Source organism: Mobula birostris, chromosome 3 (genome assembly GCF_030028105.1).
Source record: "Mobula birostris isolate sMobBir1 chromosome 3, sMobBir1.hap1, whole genome shotgun sequence".
NCBI lineage: Eukaryota > Metazoa > Chordata > Chondrichthyes > Myliobatiformes > Myliobatidae > Mobula > Mobula birostris.
The window spans coordinates 232,688,895-232,712,858 of NC_092372.1; the positions used below are offsets into that span (position 1 = coordinate 232,688,895).

General features: G+C 45.8%; 1 protein-coding gene across 18 annotated transcripts in view; it reads left to right on the forward strand.

The window, feature by feature from the left end:
- LOC140195654 (plectin-like) overlaps nucleotides 1-23,964 on the forward strand; it is a 435,007-nt gene that overhangs the window by 358,413 nt on the left and 52,630 nt on the right. For all 18 annotated transcript variants that reach the window (XM_072254355.1, XM_072254356.1, XM_072254359.1 and 15 more), the window contains 2 exons: nucleotides 12,461-12,565; nucleotides 22,752-22,850. In XM_072254355.1, coding sequence (XP_072110456.1) covers nucleotides 12,461-12,565; nucleotides 22,752-22,850 — 204 coding nt within the window. The remainder of the gene's footprint in view (nucleotides 1-12,460; nucleotides 12,566-22,751; nucleotides 22,851-23,964) is intronic.

The following is a 23,964-nucleotide window of genomic DNA, read 5'->3' on the forward strand; positions in this document are numbered from 1 at the left end:
ATTAGTCCTACCAAAATGTAGCACCTCACATTTTTCAGCATTAAACTCCATCTGTCATCTTTCAGCCCACTCTTCTAAGTGGTCTAAATCTCTCTGCAAGCTTTGAAAGCTGTTACGTACCCCGTAACTGAGTTGCCAAACCAGCAGAAATGGATCACTCATTTGGAGTCTGGATTACTAAAACTAAGAAAGTTTTATTAAAGAAACAAGCAACACAGTACTCTAATCAAAAGGATAATGAATGCAACAGTTCAGCAATGATAAACATACATGTACACAGAATTAAGATAACAGGATCAATCAAGCTCTATCGTTGTCTAGGGGTAAATGACCAGTTTCAAAGTGACGCAAAGTTCAGTTCAATTTAGTTCAGTTCAGTTCGCAGTAATCGCTGCCGTGGCGATGGACAGTGGGGGGAAGGGGAGAGAGAGCAAAAACGAATGAATATTCAAGGCTTCCACACAGACCTTCGCAGTCAGCTTTCGGGCGAGTCCTTTGTGATGTCATCTGAGGTCACCGACCGTGACCCCTCCGTTTCCAGATACGATCGTTTCTCTGCGGTGAACCCAGCACCCAGGCAAGGGTGGACACGCACCAGGTTCCCGCCGATCGTGCCTTTCCACCCTGTGCGCCTATGGCCCAGTACTTCCCACCGACTTGTGAGAGACGCACCGCTTTCAGGGTCTTGTTTCCTCAGGTGTCGTGTGTGTTCTGCCTAGCGAACCTGTCCCTTTTTATCCCCCTGCTGGGGTATCGCCTGTCCATCACTTCAAACAGTTCAGGGTTCAAAGGGGGAGCCGATCTTGACAGCTCTCCTTCCCCTTCATTAACATCTCCAAATGCTGCTCCATTGTTTTCCTTATCTCTCTCTCTCTCCTGAAGACAGGTGGCAGACCAACTGCTGATCCCACTGGTGCCGGCACAGGACAGCTACATCTTAATCTATGTGTATTCTTGTCACACTTCCCCCCCTTTAAGGATTTTTACCGGGGGGGGGGTAAAAATTACAAACATGAATACATTATTTGATACACACACAAATATACATCTTTATCAGCTATTTGGCAAATACAGCGAATTTGAAGTTGTCATCACCTGACAGACAGTCAGCCATCACATTTTCTGTTCCTTTTATATGTGTTATTAATAATCCCTTAGACCAGGCTCCAATTTAGCAAACTTCATAGTGGCCAAAAACACTGATGAATTGCGATCAATGTAACCTCTCATTGGGTTTCGTCCCAGACCACAATAACAAGGGTTGTCCCATTCCGACTTAGTTTTCTCTCGCAAGGGCTTAGTAGGAGGGGGAGGGGTAGTAACCACAGAGTTATTGCAAAACTTCCTACAGTACCCCACCATCTCCAAGAGCCTTCTGAGGGCCCTCTTGTCTGTCAGAGTTGGGATGTCAGAGATAGCCTGCACTGTAGCTTGCATCGCTGCCAGCTGCCCCTGTGTCACCCCAATTCCCAGGTAAGTGACCTTCGTGTGGCCGAACTCATTTTTTTCAAGGTTCACTATCAAGCTGGCTTCAGACAGCCATATTACATTGCCAATATACACCTCTGTGTTCGTCAGCCCTTTAGTCACTGAATTACTCATTCCATAGGGCTGGTGCTCTCTAGGCTGACCTAGTGTAACAGACACCACCCAACATCCCAGTTCTTTGCATCGCCTCGGGACAATCAAACACACGTGTGCGAGTCGCTTAATTACTTCTCCTAAAGTGTCGCTTTGTTCGGGGATTAAGGGAGAGACCTTATCAGCAGAGCTGACCAAAACAATAGCCTTCTCCCATCTGGTCGATACCATACTCATCTTTTCAAAATGGTTTTTTCTCTTATCAGGGGGACCCTAGCTTCATTGATTTCCGCGCTAACACTGACTAGGTTTGTTAGCATATCAAAAGCCTGTGACCGTCTCAGTTCACATCGGCCATAATCAATAACATCCTTCCTCCTGGGCAGCCGGTAAACCTCTTTCATGATTCCACCAACTGTTCCCTCCAGCACCGCAAAATGTCCACCGGGGGGTACCTTGTGGGCCAGGTTAAAAACCTCATCCCCATAACTCTTTTGCACCACCTCCCAATCCTCATCTGCGGGTACGGTACTTGGTTTCCCTTTCTTCCTTAGCACTTCCTCCTCCACACAATAGCCTACTAGTTCCCTTGTTAAGTCTGTGTCAGAGAGAGCTGTCTCTGCCAAAACCATCAGCCCCTCGTCCCACTCCTGTGCCTGCACAAATTCCTTCCTGGCTAATGCTAAGTCTGTCCCAGCTCTCTCACTACCTCTTGTCTCACTACACTCCTTCTTTTCACTTCCTACCACCTTCTCGTACAAGGCTGGCAGAAACGTCTCAGCTAAATTTATTACCGCAGTCCCGTGATGAGCCTGTGAGTCCATGGGCGGAGCCTCAATGCTGGCAGGCTGACCTGTCAATCTCACTGCTTCGAACACGATTTCCCCGGCGAGGTCATTACCGAGAGACTTCCACACCTTTCATCTGTAATTCGGACCTCACCCCGATCGTGACTAGTCCAGAGACCAGGTTGCTTTGTAAGTGTACCTGGTGCAAAGGGACTGTCTCTGTTCCTTCTCCAATACCTTTGACCTTGACCTCCCCAGTCTGGATCTTTGAGCTAAACTCTAATACACTCTTCAGTATTAGTGACTGACACACTCCCGTGTGTCTCCAGATCCGCACTGGAACTAGTTTTAACCCCTCCTTCACCGACACCAATCCGGTCGAGATAAACCTCTCGCGCCCTTCCTGAACTTTGGCAGACCTGTCCTTCCCTAGCGGTTCGTTTACCAGCTCGATACAGCCAGTCAAAATCGCCGTTTTTCCTTTTCCCGTCTCCTTCTTTGGGGCAAAGCACCTGGACGCAAAGTGTCCGACTTTCCCGCAATTATAACAGACGACCCCAGGAAACTTCCTACCAGACTGCTCCCGGTCTACCTTATCCTTCTCACTAGTCCCCGGCTTACTTTCTGACTTTTCTGGCGGACTCTCCCCACCGTCCTGACTACCCTTCTGGTAGCCTTTACTCGGGGCAAACTTCATTTTATGCGTCAACGCATACTCATCCACTAACTTAGCAGTTGCGGCTAACGTGGCTGCCTCTCATCTAGGTAGGGTCTCATACCCTCAGGGACACAACCTTTAAATTGCTCAATCAGGATCAGCTGTAGCAGTCTGTCATAATCCCCCTCTACCCCCTTCAAGGCGCACCAACGCTCACAATACGTCTGCATCTCACGGGCAAACTCTAAATACGTGCAGTCCCACTGCTTCCTCGCATTCCGGAACCTCTGCCGGTATGCCTCCGGGACCAACTCATAAATCCTGAGGATGGCCTCTTTCACCACCTCGTACCTCTGGGCGTCTTCCGCGGACAAAGCTGAGTAAGCTTGTTGGGCTTTCCCTTTAAGTACACTCTGAAGCAAAACAGCCCACTTATCCCTCGGCCAGTCCTGACTTGTAGCAACTTTTTCGAAATGGAGAAAGTACCGATCCACGTCGGTATCGACAAATGGGGGAACCAGCCTAACCTCCTGGGTCGCCCGGAACCCTCCACCTTGGTTCGGCACGAGCCCCTGCTCGGCCCTTATCTTTAACTTCTCCAGCTCAAATTCCCTTTCCCTCTCCCTCTCTCTCTCTTCTCGCTCCCATTGCCTCTCTTTCTCTTCTCTCTCCAACTGTTTCTCTCTCTCTCTCTCTCTCCTGCCTTTCTAACTCTCTCTCTTTCTCCCGCCTTTCTAACTCTCTCTCTTTCTCCTGCCTTTCTAACTGCTTCTCTTCGTGTTCTAACTGCCGTACCCAGAACTCGTGCTCGAGTCTCAGTTTTTCAAGTTGTACCTGTACCGCGTCTCCGGCAGGTTTTTCAATAGACACCACCTCCAGCTCGCCTTGGGGAAACACACCTTTAGATACATAGTGCTCTACGATAGCTCTGTGTATCTCCTCTCTGCTCATTGTCGACTTCCCCTTAGCAAGATTCAACCGTTTGGCCACAGCTACCAATTCCGATTTCCTGGCATCCTCTAATGCCTCCAAGGTCGGTGCCTTTATAATTTCCTCAGCCTCCATTTCTGCTGTTTGTCTTTTCTTTCTTTCGGGTATTTTGACTCAATCAATTTACTCCGTCCCAAATTTAGCGTTCAAAATCGCGGATGAGAACCCCACTTATGTTACGTACTCCGTAACTGAGTTGCCAAACCAGCAGAAATGGATCACTCAGTTGGAGTCTGGATTACTAGAACTAAGAAAGTTTTATTAAAGAAACAAGCAACACAGTACTCTAATCAAAAGGATAATGAATGCAACAGTTCAGCAATGATAAACATACATGTACACAGAATTAAGATAACAGGATCAATCAAGCTCTATCGTTGTCTAGGGGTAAATGACCAGTTTCAAAGTGACGCAAAGTTCAGTTCAATTTAGTTCAGTTCAGTTCGCAGTAATCGCTGCCGTGGCGATGGACAGTGGGGGGAAGGAGAGAGAGAGCAAAAACGAATGAATATTCAAGACTTCCACACAGACCTTCGCAGTCAGCTTTCGGGCGAGTCCTTTGTGATGTCATCTGAGGTCACCGACCGTGACCCCTCCATTTCCAGATACGATCGTTTCTCTGTGGTGAACCCAGCACCCAGGCAAGGGTGGACACACACCAGGTTCCCGCCGATCGTGCCTTTCCACCCTGTGTGTCTATGGCCCGGTACTTCCCACCGACTTGTGAGAGACGCACCGCTTTCAGGGTCTTGTTACCTCAGGTGTCGTGTGTGTTCTGCCTAGCGAACCTGTCTCTTTTTATCCCCCTGCTGGGGTATCGCCTGTCCATCACTTCAAACAGTTCAGGGTTCAAAGGGGGAGCCGATCTTGACAGCTCTCCTTCCCCTTCATTAACATCTCCAAATGCTGCTCCATTGTTTTCCTTATCTCTTTCTCTCCTGAAGACAGGTGGCAGACCAACTGCTGATCCCACTGGTGCTGGCACAGGACAGCTACATCTTAATCTATGTGTATTCTTGTCACAAAACCTACTTCATTATCCACAACTCTACCTATCTTAGTATCATCTGCATACTTACTAATCCAATTTACCACCCCATTATCTAGATCTTTAATATATATAACAAACAACATTGGACCCAATACAGATCCCTGAGGCACACCAGTAGACACCGTCCTTCAATCTGACACACAGTTATCCACCACTGCTCTCTGGCGTCTCCCATCCAGCCACTGCTGAATCCATTTTACTACTTCGATATTAATGCCTAATGATTGAACCTTCCTAACTAACCTTCTGTGTGGAACCTTGTCAAAGGCCTTACTGAAGTCCATATAGACAACATCCACCGCTTTACCCTCGTCAACTTTCCTAGTAACCTCATCAAAAAATTCAGTAAGATTTGTCAAACATGACCTTCCACTCACAAATCCGTGTTGATTGTTCCTAATCAGACCCTGTCTCTCCAGATAATTATATATACCATCTCTAAGAATACTTTCCATCAATTTACCCACCACTGACGTCAAACTCAAAGGCCGATAATTGCTAGGTTTACTCTTGGAACCCTTTTTAAACAACGGAACAACATAAGCAATATGCCAATCCTCCGGCACCATCCTCGTTTCTAATGACATTTGAAATATTTCTGTCAGAGCCCCTGCTATTTCCACACTAACTTCCCTCAAGGTTCTAGGGAATATCCTGTCTGGACCCGGAGACTTATCCACTTTTATATTCCTTAAAAGCCCTAGTACTTCCTCTTCTTTAATCATCATAGTTTCCATAACTACCCTACTTGTTTCCATCATGATGACTGATGACTGCGCACTCAACACCAGCACAGAGCAGGAGATGCAGCGTGAAATGGACTGCTTCTCACAAGCCTGCGACAACATCGGTCTCACTATCAGCACCAAAAAGACAGAAGTTATGTACCAGCCTGCCCCAGGAAAGCCATACCAGGAGCCGCGCATCACGGTGAAGGGCCAGAACCTCCAGGCAGTCGACAACTTCACCTACCTGGGCAGCATACTCTCTCGCGCAGTGAACATAGTCGCTGAGGTCAACAACAGGATTGCCAAAGCCAGCGCCGCCTTTGGGAGACTCCGTGAGAACGTCTGGGAGCGGAGAGGACTCAGCCTTACCACCAAGCTGAAGGTCTACTGTGCAGTGGTCCTTACCACCCTCCTTTATGCCAGTGAGACCTGGACTGTCTACAGCAGAGACGCCAAACAGCTCAACCACTTTCACCTGAGCTGTCTCTGCAGACTCCTCCACATCAGGTGGCAGGACAAAGTCCCCCCGACACAGAAATCCTGGAACGAGCTGGGCTCTGCAGCATCTACACCCTCCTGCTGAAAGCCCAAGCCAGGTGGGCTGGACGTGTGGTCAGAATGCCAGACAGCTGATTGCCTAAGCAGCTGCTGTACGGAGAACTGTGTCAGGGCAAGCGCTCAGTCGGGGGGGCAGAAGAAACGTTACAAAGACTGCCTTAAAGCGTCCCTCAAAGGCCTGGGTGTCGACATCAACACGTGGGAGACGCTTGCCCTCGACCGCCCAGCTTGGCGCAGCAAGATCACCACAGGAGCCCGTGCAGCTGAAGTCAGGCGCATCATCGAGGCGCAACGAAAGCGTGCTGTGCGCAAGGCCCGAGCAGCATCCACTGCCACGACAGCACCCACCCACTTGTGTCCCACATGTGGGCAAGCCTTCAGGGCCCAGATTGGCCTCATCAGTCACCTCCGGACCCACAGCCACCAATCTCTCATTTGACTTTGAAGCCATGGTCACCTTCGACTACGAAGGACGAACAACAACAACTTGTTTCCCCTACCTTACACAATTCAATATCCCTCTCCTTAGTGAATACTGAAGAAAAGAAGTTATTCAAAATCTCCCCCATCTCTTTTGGCTCCGCACATAGCCGTCCATTCTGATTCTCTGAGGGACCAATTTTATCCCTCGCTATCCTTTTGCTATTAATATAACTGTAGAAACCCTTTGGATTTATTTTCACCTTACTTGCCAAAGCAGCCTCATATCTTCTTTTAGCTTTTCTAATTTCTTTCTTAAGACTCTTTTTACATTCTTTATATTATGTAAGAAGTGGAGGTGATTAAGGAGCTTATAGTAAAAAGAACCTTTAGGAGTCAGTGATCACAATATGATTGAGTTAAACTTGAAATTAGATAGAAAGTAAAGTCTGACATAGCAGTATTTCAGTGGAGTAAAGGAAATTGCAGTTGTATGAGAGAGGAGTTGGCCAAGATAAATTTGAAGGAGATGCTGGCAGGAATGACAGCAGAGCAGAAATGGCATGAGTTTCTAAGAAAGATGAGGAAGGTACAGGATAGATATACTCCAAAAATGAAAAAATACTCAAATGGCAACATAGTACAACCATGGCTGACAAGGGAAGTCAAAGCTAGTGGAAAAGTGAAAGAGAGGGCATACAACAAAGCAAAAATTAGCAGGAGGACAGAGGATCGGAAAGCTTTAAAAAACCAATAGGGAGGAACTAAAAGAATCATTAAGAGGGAAAAGGTGAAATACGAAAGCAAACTAGCAATCAGTATTAAAGTGGATAGTAAAAGTTTTTCAAGTATGTAAAAATTAAAAGTGAGATGAGAGTGGATATAGGACCACTAGAAAATGAAGCCAGAGAAATAATAATGGGGGACAAGGAGATGGCAGATGAATTAAATTAGTATTTTGCATCAGTCTTCACTGTCGAAGACACTGGATGTCGACGGGTGTGAGAGAAGAGAGGTGAGTGTAGTTACTATTACAGGGGAGAAGGTGCTCAAAATGCTGAATTGCCCAAGGCTACATAAGCACCCGGACCAGATGAACTGAACCCTAGGGTTCTGAAAGAGGTAGCGGTAGAGATTGTAGAGAAATTCCTATTGATCTTTTAAATATCATTGGACTCTTTCATCGTGCCAGAGGACTGGAAAACTGCTAATATCACTCTACTCTTTAAGAAAGGAGGAAGACAGCAGAAAGGAAATTATAGACCAGTTAACCTGACCTCAGTGGTTGGGAGATGTTGCAGTCAATTGTTAAGGATGAGATTATGGAGTACTTGGTGACACAGGACAAGATAGTACAAAGTCAGCATGGTTTCCTTAAGTGAAAATCTTGCCTGACGAACCTGTTTGAATTCTTTAAGTAGATTACAAGTAGATGAAGAGGGTGAGGATGTTGTATAATTGGACTTTCAGAAGGCTTTTGCCATGGTGCCACACCTGAGGCTGCTTACCAAGTTAAGAGCCCGTGGTATTACAGGATTGTTCCTGGCATGGTTAGAGCATTGGCTGATTGGCAGGAGGCAGCAAGTGGGAGTAAAAGTTGACTGCCAATGAATTGTGGTGTTCCACAGGGGTCGGTGTTGGGACCATTTCTTTTTATGCTATATACGAATGATTTAGATAATGGAACAGATGGCTTTGTTGCCAAGTTTGCAGATGATACAAAGATTGGCAGAGGGGCAGGTAGTGTTGAGGAAACAGGTAGGCTGCAAAGGAGTTTGACAGATTAGGAGAATGGTCAAGAAAGTGGCAAATGAAATACAATGTTGGAAAATGCATGGTTTTGCACTTTGGCAGTAGAAATAAATGTGCAGACACTTTTCTAAACAGGGAGAAAATTGAAAAATCTGAGATGCAGAAAGTTTTGGGAGTCCTTGTGCAAAATACCCCGAAGGTTAACTTCCAGGTGGAGTTGGTAGTAAGGAAGGCAAATACAATGTTTAGTATTCATTTCAAGAGGTCTAGAGTAGAAGAACAGAGATGTGATGCTGAGGCTTTATAAGGCACTGGTGCGGCCTTGAATATTGTGAATAGTTTTGGGCTCCTCATCTAAGAAAAGATATACTGGCACTGGAGAGGGTTCAGATGAGGTTCACCAGAATGATTCTGGGAATGAAAGGGTTTTCATACGAGAAATGTTTGATAGCTCTATGTCTGTAGTCACTGGAATTTAGAAGGAGTTCAAAGGTTACAAAGGTACATCTAATATCAGAGAAATGTATAGAATATAAAACCTGAAATGCTTTTTCTTCGCAACCATCCATGAAAGCAGAGGAGTGCCCAAAGAATGAGCGACAGTTAAATGTTAGAACCTCAAAGTCTTCCCCCCCCCCCACCAAGCTCCTCTCCCTCCCGCGCGTAAATCCCCCTTTCCCACTGGCAAAAAAATGCATCGGCACCTGCTCCCAAGCACTCAAGCGTGAGCAAAGCAACAGTAAAGACACATGCAGTTAGCCCAAAGACTACATTGTTCACCCAGCATTCAACATACCATAGGCTCTCTCTCTCTCCCTAATAAGGGAGAAATAGGTTTCTCTGTTTTCACAGCAAGTGGGGAGACATAACAAACAACTCGCTGGTTTACGATATTAAAAGTCAGTTAAGTCACTTTTTTCAAGCTCTATGCCCAAAAATCTCGAGTCTCTGGGCACACAGCCACAGATATTCCGATTCCCCCGACATGGGTCTCCTGCCCTGACACCAAAACTTGGATCCGCCGTCTCCGGAGCCCTGAAATCCTAGGCCTCCAAAGCCGAGCCGGACTCTTAGGCTGAGCCTTTGGTGTCCCAAACAACTGCCAGTTATGAAGCCCCGAGAGCAGGTCCCATTCCCACAAAGAACGTCAGCGTATAACTCCAGATCAGGGTCTTCAAAAGATCTCTGAGAGGGAAAAAGAAAGATATTAAAGATGGAAATAGAGCTGTTTCCAAAGATGCAAGCAAAGGAGTTGCCATCATCACTTCACTTCGAGGGGGGATCTCATTGAAACCTTTCAAATGTTGAAAGGGCTAGACAGAGTAGATGTGGAAAGGATGTTTCCCATGGTGGGAGAGTCTAGGACAAGCGGGCACAGCCTCAGGATAGAGGGGTGTCTATTTAAAACAGAGAAGTGGAGAAATTTCTTTCGCTAGATGGTGGTGAATTTGTATAATTTATTATCACAGGCAGCTGTGGAGGCCAGATCGTTGCATGTACTTAAGGCAGAGTTTGATAGGTTCTTGATTGGACATGACATCAAAGGTTACGGAGAGAAGGCCGGGAAGTGGGGCTGAGGAGAGGAAAAGGTCAGCTATGATTGAATGGTGGAGTAGATTCGACAGCCCAAATAGCCTAATTCTGCTCCTATGTCTTATGGTCTTATGATACAATCAAAATCAGTCTTTCTCGAATTTAGAATCTCAACCTGCAGACCTGACCTCTCTTTTTTTCATATTTACTGGAAATCTAGTGGCACTGTGGTCGCTAGATGCAAAGTGTTCCTCTACACAAACTTCTGTCACCTGCCCTGTCTCATTCCCTAATAGCAGATCCAGTACTGCAAACTCTCTCACTTGGTCTTCTACGTACTTATTGAGGAACCTTTCCTGAACTTTCCAGTTGACAACGCAAACAACAGGAATTCTGCAGATGCTGGAAATTCAAGCAACACACATCAACGTTGCTGGTGAACGCAGCAGGCCATGCAACATCTCTAGGAAGAGGTACAGTCGACGTTTCAGGCCGAGACACATTCTCGTCCTGACGAAGGGTCTCGACTTGAAACGTCGACTGTACCTCTTCCTAGAGATGCTGCCTGGCCTGCTGCGTTCACCAGCAACTTTGATGTGGGTTTCCAGTTGACAAACTCTATTCCACCTAGTCCTTTGACAGTATGTGAGTCCCAGTCAATACGTGGAAAGTTAAAATCACCTGCTTTAACAACCTTATGTTTTTTTTTTAGATTATGAGGACACTCAGTCCTCGTTTATTGTCATTTAGAAATGCATGCATTAAAAAATGATGCAATGTTCCTCCAGTACGATACCACAGAAACACAAGACAGACCAAGACTAGAACTGACAAAAACCACATAATTATAACATATAGTTACAACAGTGCAAAGCAATACCGTAATTTGATAAGAGCAGACCATGGGCATGGTAAAAAAAAGTCTCAAAGTCCTGATAGCCCCAACATCTCACGCAGACGGTAGAAGGGAGAAACTCTCCCTGCCACGAGCTTTCAGTGCCGCAAACTTGCCGATGCAGCATCCTGGAAGCACCCGACCACAGTCCGACTCTGAGTCCGTCCGAAAACTTCGAGCCTCTGACCAGCCCTCCGACACCCAGCACCATCTCTGCCAAGCGCTTCCACCCCACCCCAGCCGCTGAACAACAAGCAAAGCCAAGGAATTGGGGCCTTCCCCTCTGGAGATTCTGGATCACACAGTAGCGGCGGCAGCGAAACAGGCATTTCAGAAGTTTCACCAGATGTTCCTCCGTGCTCTCACGTCTGCCTCCATCAAACCAGGATTGTGCACGGCACCCTACTTGACAGATAACAGATTTCTCGCAATAGTCCGCGATCTCTCTACAAATTTGTTCTTCTAAATCGCTCGGACTGTTGGGTGGTCTGTAATATAGCCCCATTAACATGGTCATACCATTCTTATTTCCTTGTTCCACCCATAGCATCTCCGTATACGAGCTCTCCAGTCTGTCCTGACAGAGGACTGCCACAACATTCTTTCTGACTTGTAATGCCACCCTTCCTCCCACTCTGTCAGATCTAAAACAATGGAACCCTGGTATATTGAACTGCCAGTTCCGTCCCTCCTGCAACCAAGTCTAACTATTGGCTACAATATCATGACTCCAGGTGTTGATCCATGTCCTGACCTCATCTGCCTTGCCTACAATACTTCTTGCACTGTCCTTTCAATACAGTGTGTATCCTTGAATGTGAAGTTCCCAGCTATAATCTTTCAGCCCACAACACTGATGCCCACAGCATCATATGTATCTGTCTGTAACCATACCACAAGTTCATCTAACTTATTCCATATACTGTATGCATTCAGATATAGCACCTTCAGTCCTGTATTCGTTACCCTATTCGATTTTGTCTCCATTTTACACTGCAACTCATTCCATTGACTGCAATTTTGCTCTATCATCAGCCTGTCCTCAGTACACACTGCCTCTATTTGTCGACCAACTATCCCTTCCTTAGCCCTATCACTCTGGTTCCCATACCCCACCAAATCCTCCCGAACAGCCGTAGCAATCCTGCCCACAAGGATATTGGTCACACTCAGGCTCAGGTTTGGTGAGGCAATTTACACTGCTGCACTGCACACCCATGTGTCACATCAAGTTTGGCAGGCTCATTTGTACTGATGTATTGCACACTCATTGGTCACAGTGAGGGTTTGGTGAGGTAGTTTACACTGGTGCACTGGACACCGATTGGTCACAGTGAGGGTTTGGTGAGGTAGTTTACACTGGTGCACTGGACACCGATTGGTCACAGTGAGGGTTTGGTGAGGTAGTTTACACTGGTGCACTGGACACCGATTGGTCACAGTGAGGGTTTGGTGGGGTAGTTTGTACTCATGATTGAATCCTAATGTAATGTTTTGTTGTTTCAGGATTATGAACTCCAGCTTGTGACCTACAAGGTTCAGAGTGAGCCAGTGGCATCTCCTGTGAAGAAGCAGAAAATGATGTCCGCATCCGACAGCGTAATTCAGGAGGTGGGAGCTATGTGCTTTTTACACACCATTCTCCCAGCTCTAGTGACCTGAACAATTCCCATCTATCCCTTTTGATCTTAAAAACTTCACTTGGCGTCAACTGTAATATTTCTTCTTGAATTTGACGCTCGACTTGCAGTTTCCTGGCTTGTCCTTCCTGTCATTCTTTAGGATCAGAACAGCATTAGCTCCCCATAAACAGAAGAGCTTCTGCAGGTGTTGGAAATCTTAAGAAATGCACACAAAATGCTGGAGGAGCTCAGCAAGGTCAGGCATTATTTCCTCCAGGTGCTCCAGCTCTATCCCACGGTTCAGGGGCATATAGGCAAGAGTCAGTAATTTGTGGGCATGCTATGTTGGCACAGGAAGCACGGTGACACTTGCAGGCTGCCCCCAGCAGCTCAGACTGTTGGTTGTTGACACAAGCAACACATTTTAGTGGATGTTTTGATGTACACGTGAGAAATAAAAGCTAATATTTAAATCAGTTAACTCTCCCAGCTCCTGTCTCATGTTGTCCCTAATTTAATACCCCAGTCTCCCAGATAAACACATCTGTACCAGGTGCACCGAGCTGCAGCTCCTGAGAGAACATATTAAGGAACTGGAGCTGCAGCTCGATAACCTTCGACACACAGGAGAGTGAGGAGGTGATAGACAGGAGCTACAGGGAGGTAGTCAGCCTGGACTACAGGAGACAGGTAACTGGTTGACTGTCAAGAGATGGAGGGGAAATGCACAGCCAGAGCAGAGTACACCTGTGGCCATTCCCCTCAATAATAGGTATAAAACTCTAGATACTATTGAGGGGGATGACGTACTGAGGGGAGACACAAGTTACTGGATCTCTGGCACTGAGTTTGGTGCTGTCGTTCAGAAGAGCAGAAAGGTGAGGAGGGCTGCAGTGTTGACAGGAGGTTCCCCAGTCAGGGGAACAGAGATGAGATTCTGTGCGTACGATAGAGACACCCAGATGGTATGTTGCCTCCCTGGTGCCAGAATCAGGCATGTCCATGGCATTCTCAAAGGTGAGGGTGAGCAGCCAGAAGTCTTGGTGCATATTTGCAACAATGACATAGGTAGACAAGGTGAGGAGGTCCTGAAGAGAGGTTTTAGGGACCTAGATAGAAAGGTCTGAAACAGGACCTCCAGGGTAGTAACCTCTGGATTGCTGCCTGTGCCACGTCCCATTGAGGGTAGGAATAGGATAATTTAGCAGATGAATGCATGGCTGAGAAATTGGTGCAGGAGGAAGGGGTTCAGATTTATGGATCATTGGGATTTCATCTTGGGAAGGTACAACCGTTACAAAAGAGACAAGTTACACCTGAACCAGACAGGATACAACATCCTTCTGGGCAGATTGGCTAGAGTTGTTCGGCAGGGTTTAAACTAGTTTGGTTGGGAAGCGGAGTGACTGTGCTGAAGATGAAGTTGTTGGTTTACAAACAGAGGCAATGTTTAGTGAGGAGAGGCTGTTGATAGGGCAAAATAGCAGTCAACAGGATGAGTTGCAATATAAAAGTTGGACAAAGTTGAAAAATGTGAATACAGGACTGAAGGTGTTATATTTAAATGCACACAGAAAACAGAATAAGGTAAATAAACCTGTTGCACAGTTACAGGTTGGCATGTATGATGCTGTAGGCATCACTGAATAATGGCTTAAAGAAGATTACAGTTGGGACGAAGGATACACGCTGTATTGAAAGGACAGAAAGAAAGGCAGAGAGGGCAGCATTACTTTGTTGGTAAAAAATGAAATCAAATTATTAGAAAGAGGTAACATAAGCTCAGAAGGTATTGAGTCATTGAGGATAGAGCTAAGGAACCGCAAAGGTAAAATGACTGATAAGAGGAGTATAGAGATCCCCAAACAGTAGTAAGGATGTGGTCTACAAATTACAATGGGAGATAGAAAATGCATGTCAAAAGGGCAATGTTACAATAGTCCTGAGGGTTTTCAGTATGTAGGCAGATTGGGAAAATCAGATTTGTGCTGGATTCCAAGAGGAGAAATTTCTGGAATACCAGCGAGATTGCTTTTTAGAGCTGCTCATAATTGAGTCCAATAGGGGATCAGATATTCTTGAATATCTGATATTTTCGATGAAGTCATGGAGGGGTTATCTACGGAGTCTCTGTGGGTGGAATTTAGAAACAGGAAGCAGTCAATAACTCTACTGGGTATCTTTTATAGACCACTCAATAGTAACAAGGATATCGAGGAGCAGATAGGGAGACAGATTCTGGAAAGGAGTAATAATAACAGGGTTGTTGTGGTGGGAGATTTTAGTTTCTCAAATATTGATTGGCATCTCCCTAGAGTGAGGGGTTTAGATGGGGTGGAGGTTGTTAGGTGTGTTCAGGGAGGTTTCTTGACACAATATGTAGATAAGCCTACAAGAGGAGAGGCTGTACTTGATCTGGTATTGGGAAATGAACCCGCTCAGTGGGAGAACGTTTTGGAGATAGTGATCCCAATTCTATCTCCTTTATCATAGCATTGGAGAGGGATAGGAACAGGCAAGTTAGGGAAACATTCAATTGGAAGAAGGGTAAATATGAGGCTATCTGGCAGGAACTTGGAAGCATAAATAGGAAACAGATGTTCTCAGGGAAACGTATGGCAGAAATGTGGCAAATGTTCAGGGGATATTTATGTGGGGTTCTGTGTAGATACGTTCCAATGAGACAGGGAAAGGATAGTAGGGTACAGGAACTGTGGTGTATAACAGCGGTCCCCAACCACCGGGCCGCAAAGCATGCGGTACTGGGCCGCGAGGAAACAAGGTCAGCTGCACCTTTCCTCATTCCCTGTCATGGCCATTGCTGAGCTTGAACACATGCGAAGTCATTACCCGCGCGTCATCCATGTGAGCGCAGGAAGGAGATCAACTCCTCGAGCTTGCAAATGACGACAGGCTGAAAAGTATGTTTGACATAACATCTCTGCCGGCATTCCGGATCAAAGTCAAGACTAAATATCCTGAGATAGCCACGAAAGCACTGAAAACATTGCTTCCATTTCCAACATATCTCTGCAATGAATGCAACGAAAACTAAATTGCGGAATAGGCTGGACATAAGGAACCCCCTTTGAGTATCGCTGTCTCCCATCACCCTTCGATAGGACCGTCTTGTTGCAGGGAAACAAGCCCAGGGCTCCCACTGATTCAGCGATATTGGTGCGTTGCAATGATTTTATATGTTCATATGGGGAAAATATGTGCTGTGTGTTTAACGTTACTTAAAATGTTATGATGCTATTGACTTATAAGTGACTTATATAACCATATAACAATCACAGCACGGAAACAGGCCATCTCTGCCCTTCTAGTCCGTGCGGAATGCTACTCTCACCTAGTCCCACCGACCTGCACTCAGCCCATAACCCTCCATTCCTTTCCTGTCCATATACCTATCCAATTTTTTCTTTAAATGATAATATCGAACCTGCCTCTACCACTTCTACTGGAAGTTCGTTCAACACTTACTTCAAGGTCCCCTGGCCTCCCTTGATAATTGACTTATCACTATGTTCATGCGAGGAAAATATGCGCTGTGTGTTTAATATTAAATTTGTTAGATAAACCCTTTTAGAAACGAAATTGAGTGTATTAGCCACTTCCCCTATATTCCGGTCGTGATTAACACCCCCCCGCCCCCCGAGCAGAATCGCTGAAAACAACTTGTAGAAAAAAATCGACACGTACACGCATGCGCACTGGGCCCGCGTAAGGCTTCATGGTCTATGTAGTCTTTCTCGGGGTAAACACAACGTATTTGACTGCTACTCTTGTCCGTTGGTAACCCTACCCCCACCCCCTGGGTTGGCCGGTCCACAAGGATATTGTCAATAATAAACCGGTCTGTCGTAAATCTAGTCAAGAAGAAAAGAAGAGCTTACGAAAGGTTCAAAAAACTAGGTAATGATAGAGATCTAGAAGATTATAAGGCTAGCAGGAAGGAGCTGAAGAATGAAATTAGGAGAGCCAGAAGGGGCCATGAGAAAGCCTTGGCAGACAGGATTAAGGAAAACGCCAAGGCATTCTACAAGTAGGTGAAGAGCAAGAGGATAAGACATAAGAGAATAGGACCAATCAAGTGTGACAGTGGAAAAATGTGTATGGAGCCAGAGGAGATGGCAGAGGTACTTAATGAATACTTTGTTTCAGTATCACTACGGAGAAGGGTCTTGGCAATTGTAGGGATGACTTGCAGCAGACTGAAAAGCTTGAGCATGTAGATATTAAGGAAGGGGATATGCTGGATTTTTTAGAAAGCATCAAGTTGGGTAAGTCACCTGGACCAGACTGGATGTACCCCAGGCTACTGTGGGAAGCAAGGAAGGAGATTGCTGAGCCACTGGTGATGATCTTTGCATCATCAGTGAGGACGGAAGAGGTTCCAGAGGATTGGAGGACTGCGGATGTTCCCTTATTCAAGAAAGGGAGTAGGGATATAGCCCAGGAAATTATAGATGAGTGAGTCTTAATTCAGTGGTTGGTAAGTTGATGGAGAAGATCCTGAGGAGCAAGATTTATGAACATTTGGAGAGGCATAATATGACTAGGAATAGTCAGGATGGCTTTGTCAAAGGCAGGTCGTGCCTTATGAGCCTGATTGAAGTTTTTGAGGATGTGACTAAACACATTGATGAGGGTAGAGACATAGATGCAGTGTATATGGATTTTAGCAAGGCATTTGATAAGGTACCCCATGCAAGGCTTATTGAGAAGGTAAGGAGGCATGGGATCCAAGGGGACATTGCTTTATGGATCCAGAACTGACTTGCCCACAGAAGGCAAAGAGTGGTTGTAGACGGGTCATATTCTGCATGGAGGTCGGTGACCAGTGGGGTGCCTCAGGAATCTGTTCTGGGACCCCTACTCTTTATAATTTTTTATAAATGACCTGGATGACAAAGTGGAGGGATGGGTTAGTAAATTTGCTGATGACAGAAAGGTTGGGGGTGTTGTGGATAGTGTGGAGGGCTGTCAGAGGTTACAGCGGGACATTGATAGGATGCAAAACTGGGCTGAGAAGTGGCAGATGAAGTTCAACCCAGATAAGTGTGAAGTGGTTCATTTTGGTAGGTGAAATATGATGGCAGAATATAGTATTAATGGTAAGACTCTTGGCAGTGTGGAGGATCAGAGTGATCTTGGGGTCCGTGTCCATAGGATACACAAAGCAGCTGCGCAGGTTGACTGTGTGGTTAAGAAGGCATGTGGAGCATTGGCCTTCATCAATCGTGATATTGAGTTTAAGAACCGAGAGGTAATGTTGCAGCTATATAGGACCCTGGTCAGACCCCACTTGGAGTACTGTGCTCAGTTCTGGTCACCTCACTACAGGAAGGACATAGAAACCATAGAAAGGGTGCAGAGGATATTTACAAGGATGCTGCCTGGATTGGGGAGCATGCTTTATGCGAATAGGTTGAGTGAATTTGGCCTTTTCTCCATGGAGCGATGGAGGATGAGAGGTGGCCTGATAGATGTGTACTAGATAATGAGAGGCATTGATCATGTGGATAATCAGAGGCTTTTTTCCTGGGCTGAAATGGCTAACATGAGTGAGCACAGTTTTAAGGTGCTTGGAAGTAGGTACAGAGGAGATGTCAGGGATACGTTTTTTACGCAGAGAGGTGAGTGCGTGGAATGGGCTGCCGGCGCCGGTGGTACAGGCGGAAACGATAGGGTCTTTTAAGAAACTCCTGGATGGATACATGGAGCTTAGAAAAACAGAGGGCTATGGGTAAGCCTGGGTAGTTCTAAAGTAAGGAACACACATCAAAGTTGCTGGTGAACGCAGCAGGCCAGGCAGCATCTGTAGGAAGAGGTGCAGTCGATGTTTCAGGCCGAGACCCTTCGTCAGGACTAAAGTAAGGACATGTTTGTTACAGCTTTGTGGGCCTGTATTGTGCTGTAAGTTTTCTATGTTTCGATGTTTCTATGAGTGGGTGTTGTTCAATGAACTGGAATTGATTAACGAGCTTAAGGTAAAAGAACCCCTTTGGGAGAGTGATCATAATATGATTGAATTCACCCTGAATTTTGAGGAGACGCTAAAGTCAGATGTATCAGTATTACATTGGAGTAAAGGGAATTACAGAGCCATGAGAAAGGAGTTGGCCAGAATTGATTGGAAAAGAACACTGGCAGGGATGATGGCAGAACAGCAATAGCTGGAATCTCTGGAAGCAATTCAGAAAGCTCAGGATAAATACATCCCAAAAAGTAAGAAATATTATTATTATAAAGCCAAGATGACACAACCATGGCTAACAAGTGAAGTCAAAGGCAACATAAAAGCCAGAGAGGAAAAATTAGTAGGAAGTTGGAGGATTGGAAAGCTTTTGAAAACCAAAACCAGCAGAAGACAACTAAAAAGTAGTTGAGAAGGTAAAGAAGGAAAATGAAAGTAAGCTAGCCAATAATGTTAAAGAGGACATCAAAAGATTTTTTGGATACATAAAGTGTATAAGAGAGGCAAGGGTGGATATTGGACTACTGAAAAATGATGCTGGAGAGGTAGTAATGGGGGACAAGAAAATAGCGGATGAACTGAATAAGTATTTTGCATCAGTCTTGACTGTGGAAGCCACTGGCAGTTTGGCGGAAGATCTAGGTGTCAGCCACTGCTTCATCCATGCTAGAATCTTCCCTGTAATATCACGGGCTCATAGCTTGTTAAGCAGCCTCGTGTGGCACCTTGTCAAAGGCCTTCTGAAAACCTGAATACACAGCATCAACCGGTTCTCTTTTATCCATCCTGGTTGTTATTTCTTCGAAGAATACCAACAGATTTATCAGGCAAAATATTCCCTTGAGAAAACCATGCTGACTGTAGCTTATTTTGTCATGTGCCTCCAAGTACCCCAAAACCACAACCATAACAATCAACTCCAACCTCTTCCCAACCACTGAAGTCAGACTAACGCCTATACGTCCTTTTCTTCTGCCGCTCTCTCTTCTTGAAAAGTGGAGTAACAATTGCAATTTTCCAGTCTCCAAAACCATTCCAGAATCCAGTGATTCTTGAAAGGTCATTACCATGTCTCCACAATCATTTCAGCCACCTCCTTCAGAACCCTGGGGTGTATACCATCTGGTTCAGGTGAATTACCTACCTTCATCTGTGCCTTCCTCCATCTCTTCAGTTCACTTCCCACCCCCCAGCAATTCTAGTTTAACCTCTCCCCAATAGCATTAACAGACCTCCCTGGCAGGATATTGGTCCCTCTTGGATTCAAATGCAACCCGTCCTTTTTGTACAGGTTATGCCTATCCCAAAAGAGGTCCCAGTGATCCAGAAATCTGAATCCCTGCTCCTGCTCCAATCCTTCAGCCATGTATTTATCCACCACCTCACTCTATTCCTATACTCACTGTCACATGGCACAGGCAGAAATCCTGAGATTCCTACCTTTGAGGTCCTGCTTCTCAACTTCCTTCCTAACTCCCTGTAGTCTGTTTCAGGACCTCCTCCCTTTTCCTACCTATGTCGTTGGTACCAATATGTGCCATGGCCTCTGGCTGTTCACCTTCCCACTTCAGAATATCATGGACGCATTGACTTACGTTGAATTGCACCAGGATCATAGCCCTCCATACCCCTACTATCCATGTACTATCCAAACTTCACTGAAACATTGAAATCAAGGTTGTATGCACCACTTGTGCTGGCAGCTAATTCCACACTCTCATAAATCTTCTGAATGAAGACATTTCCCCCCGTATTTCCATTAAACTTTTCACCTTTCGCGCAGGGAAGTACACAGTATGGTCCAGGGAACTTGTCTACCTTCAGACTTTTCAGTTTCCCAAGAACCTTCTCATGATTGATTTCATTTTTTACGAAGAGTAATGCCGTCTCTTCTGCCTTCCTGCCTGTCCTTTTGATACAATGTGTATCCTATGATATTAAGCTCCCAGCTATAATCTTCTTTCAGCCATGATTCAGTGATGTCTACATCAAACATGTCAATCTGTAACTGTGCTTCCAAGCCCATCTACCTTATTCCGTATACAGCATGCATTCAAACGTGACACCATCAATCCTGTATTCACCTTTTTCAATTTTGTCCACCTTTTACATTGCTGTTGACTGCAATTTTGTCCTATCACAAGCCTCTCCTTGTGAGGACTCCTATTGCATGTTGCTTCTGTTTGTAAACCAGCCACCTCATCTTCTGCACTATCACTCTGGTTCCCATTCCCTGCTAAAAAAGTTTAAATCCACCCAAACAACTCTAGCCAACCTGCCCGCGAGGATATTGGACCCTTTCAGGTTAGGTGTAACTCGTCCCTTTTGTAGAGGTCATACCTTCCCCAGAAGAGATAACAATGATCCATAAATTTGAACCTGCCCCCTGCACCAGCTCCTCAGACATTCACTCACTTGCCAAATCATTCTATACTTTCCCTCACTGGCATGTGGCACAGGCAGCAATCCAGAAACTACTACCACGGAGGTCCTGTTTCACAACTTTCTACCTAGCTCCCTAAATTGTGCCCCTATATCTTATGGTTTTATGGTTTCACTCAGCCCATCATGTCTACTCTGTCATTTCAACATAGCTGATCCGTTTACCTTTCAACCACATTCTCCTGCCTTCTCCCCATCACCTTTCACACCCTGACTTACCAAGAACTTATCAACCTCCACCTTAAATGTATCCAGTGACTTGTCCTCCGCAGCTGCCTGCGGCAATGAATTCCACAAATTCACCACCTTCTGGTGGAGAAGAAACTCACCGGATTCATCCTGTCCTCGCTGAAACCTGATGAACCAAAGCCTTGCCTTCTAACACTGGTCCACTCTAATAATGGCCGCTCTGCTTCTCACCACCTTATTTTTAATTACCCTTCCTAATGAATCACAACTGCACCACCAAAAAAAAAACAAAATCTTGTGAGAGCTCCTTTTTTAAATCTCTCACTCTCCTGGACCTGTATGAGGCCCCTTCCACCAATTTGACCACGCGAATGCACCACTGTAAAAAGTGCGCCAAGTAGATAGAGCTAGACAGCCAGAGCAATGCACACCCCAGGTGTGGACTCACTAACATTTTGTCGCAATTCCTGTACTCAGTGCCTTGACGAATGAAAATCACAAACAAGAGAAAATCTGCAGATGCTGGAAATCCGAGCAACACACAAGCTGCTGGCTGATCATAGCAGACCAGCCAGCAACTAGGAAAACAGTACAGTTGACATTTCAGGTCTCATCCAGATCGTTAGTTCTGCTGAAGGTTTTTCCCTGAAACATCGACTGTACTCTTTTCCTAGATGCTCCCTGAACTGCTGAGTTCCTCCAACACTCTGTGTGTGTGTGTGTGTGTGTGTGTGTGTGTGTGTGTGTTTCATCCAGATCATTAATTTTCCTGTACTTTGTCAATCTCCTGCCATTGACTGTCTCATCCAGGTCGTTAATTTGCCTGTACTTTTTCAATCTCCTGCCATTGAGTGTCTCATCCAGATCATTAATTTTCCTGTACTTTGTCAATCTCCTGCCATTGACTGTCTCATCCAGGTCGTTAATTTGCCTGTACTTTGTCAATCTCCTGCCATTGAGTGTCTCATCCAGATCATTAATTTTCCTGTACTCCTTGGTCTGTCTCCTGACATTCACAAACGAAAGAAAATCTGCAGATGCTGGAAATCAAGGTGATACACACAAAATGCTATCTGGCCTGCTGAGCTCCTCCAGCATCTACGGAAAGGAGTAAATAGTCAACATTTTGGGCTGAGTCCCTTCATCCAGCCCCTAATCAGTCCTCCTGAAGGGTCGGCCAGAAACACTGACTGTTTACTCTTTTCCATAGATGCTGCCTGGCCTTCTGAGTTCCTGCCAATCACTGTCACATCCAGATCATTAATTTGGATGACAACCAACAGTGCACCCAGCACCGATCCCTGCAGCATGCCACTGGTCACAACACTACATGACGACCCCCTCTGCTTTCTCCACCAACTTTGTATTCATCCTGGATCCCATGTGGCCAAACCAATATCTCATAGAATTGTACCCAGACTTCCCTACCCTATGTCCAGCAAACAACAAGCGTGCCAGAAGACCGTGCATTTTTCATCCTTTAACGACATGGCCTCACCCTGGATCCCATGTTCTGCTTCAGCCAAGCTGCCAACATCTGATCTGTCTTGTCTGCTTGTAGGTTGTGGATCTACGGACGCGCTACATCGAGCTGATGACTCTCTCCAGTCAGTATCTCAAGTTCATCACTGTCAACCTTCACAGACTTGAAAGCGAGGAGGTAAGGGACAAGCTGGATGTTGAGGTTGGTTCACTGAGCAAGATCAGGGTACACTGTTTAGTGAGTAGTTGGCATGGGTGGTCAGAGGTTACAGTGAGCGATTTGGGATTATATTCTGTAGGTTGTGGCTGGGATGCTTAGTGTGAGGGGTATGTAGGACAGATGGATCAGAGTGTGGGTGAGGGGTTAGTGTTTGGGTCAGGGGTCAGATAAAGAGACAGTGTGGGTGAGAGTCATGTCAGTCACAGTGATGGTGAAGGATCAGGTTGCAGGCGAATAGTCAGAGTGAGGGTCAAGGCTGAGGGCTGGGGTCAGTCATTGATGGGTCAAGGTGAAGATGAGGGGTCATGGTGATGGGAAGGTGTGCAAGAGAGGTTAGATTGTGGGTGAAAGGTGAAGGTTCGGGAAGAGAGTGGTTAGAGCCAGTGAGGGGTCAGGGTGAAGGTAAGATGTGAGATAAGTCAAGCAGAGGTTGACTTGTGCTCTTATTCTGGGTTTGCGTTTTTGATTTCTGAAATAAAATAAAAATTCCAGCCTTTGCATAAGGCAGAGAATGAGGCAAAGAGAGGCAGAAAAACCCCAGCGGACGCAACAGCATCGCTAACTGTGGAAGATAATGCATCATTGGTGTGAGGATTCCCTCTGACCCTAAAGTCTTTGTCACATCCAGAACACGGGGTCACGATCTGACACATGGTGACCTCCCTCCTTCCCCACAAGGTTTCTTGTTAAATGGTGACCTTCCTCCCATGATGCATTGTCTGGTGATCCAGGGGTTGCGGGAGGGAATATGGGTGTGCAAGAGATACATAAGAAAGAGTGAGTGTGCAAGGGGTGTCTGAGGTGATGTGGGATGTGTGTGTGTGAGAGAGAGAGATGTGTGGGGAGTGTTTAGGAGAGGGTATGGGGAGTGTGCGAGGGGTTATGGGTTTGTGATCCATGATGCACTCAGTATGGAGTGAGAAGCAAGAGTAATGGTACACGAGTGTGGGAGTGAGTGTGCAGTGGAGGAATGATAATTGTGAGGAGGATAAGTACTAGGGACATGGAATGTGAGTTCAGTGAGTGAGATTTGCTAGGGTAATGAGTGTGAATAGGGGAAATAATGTGCGAG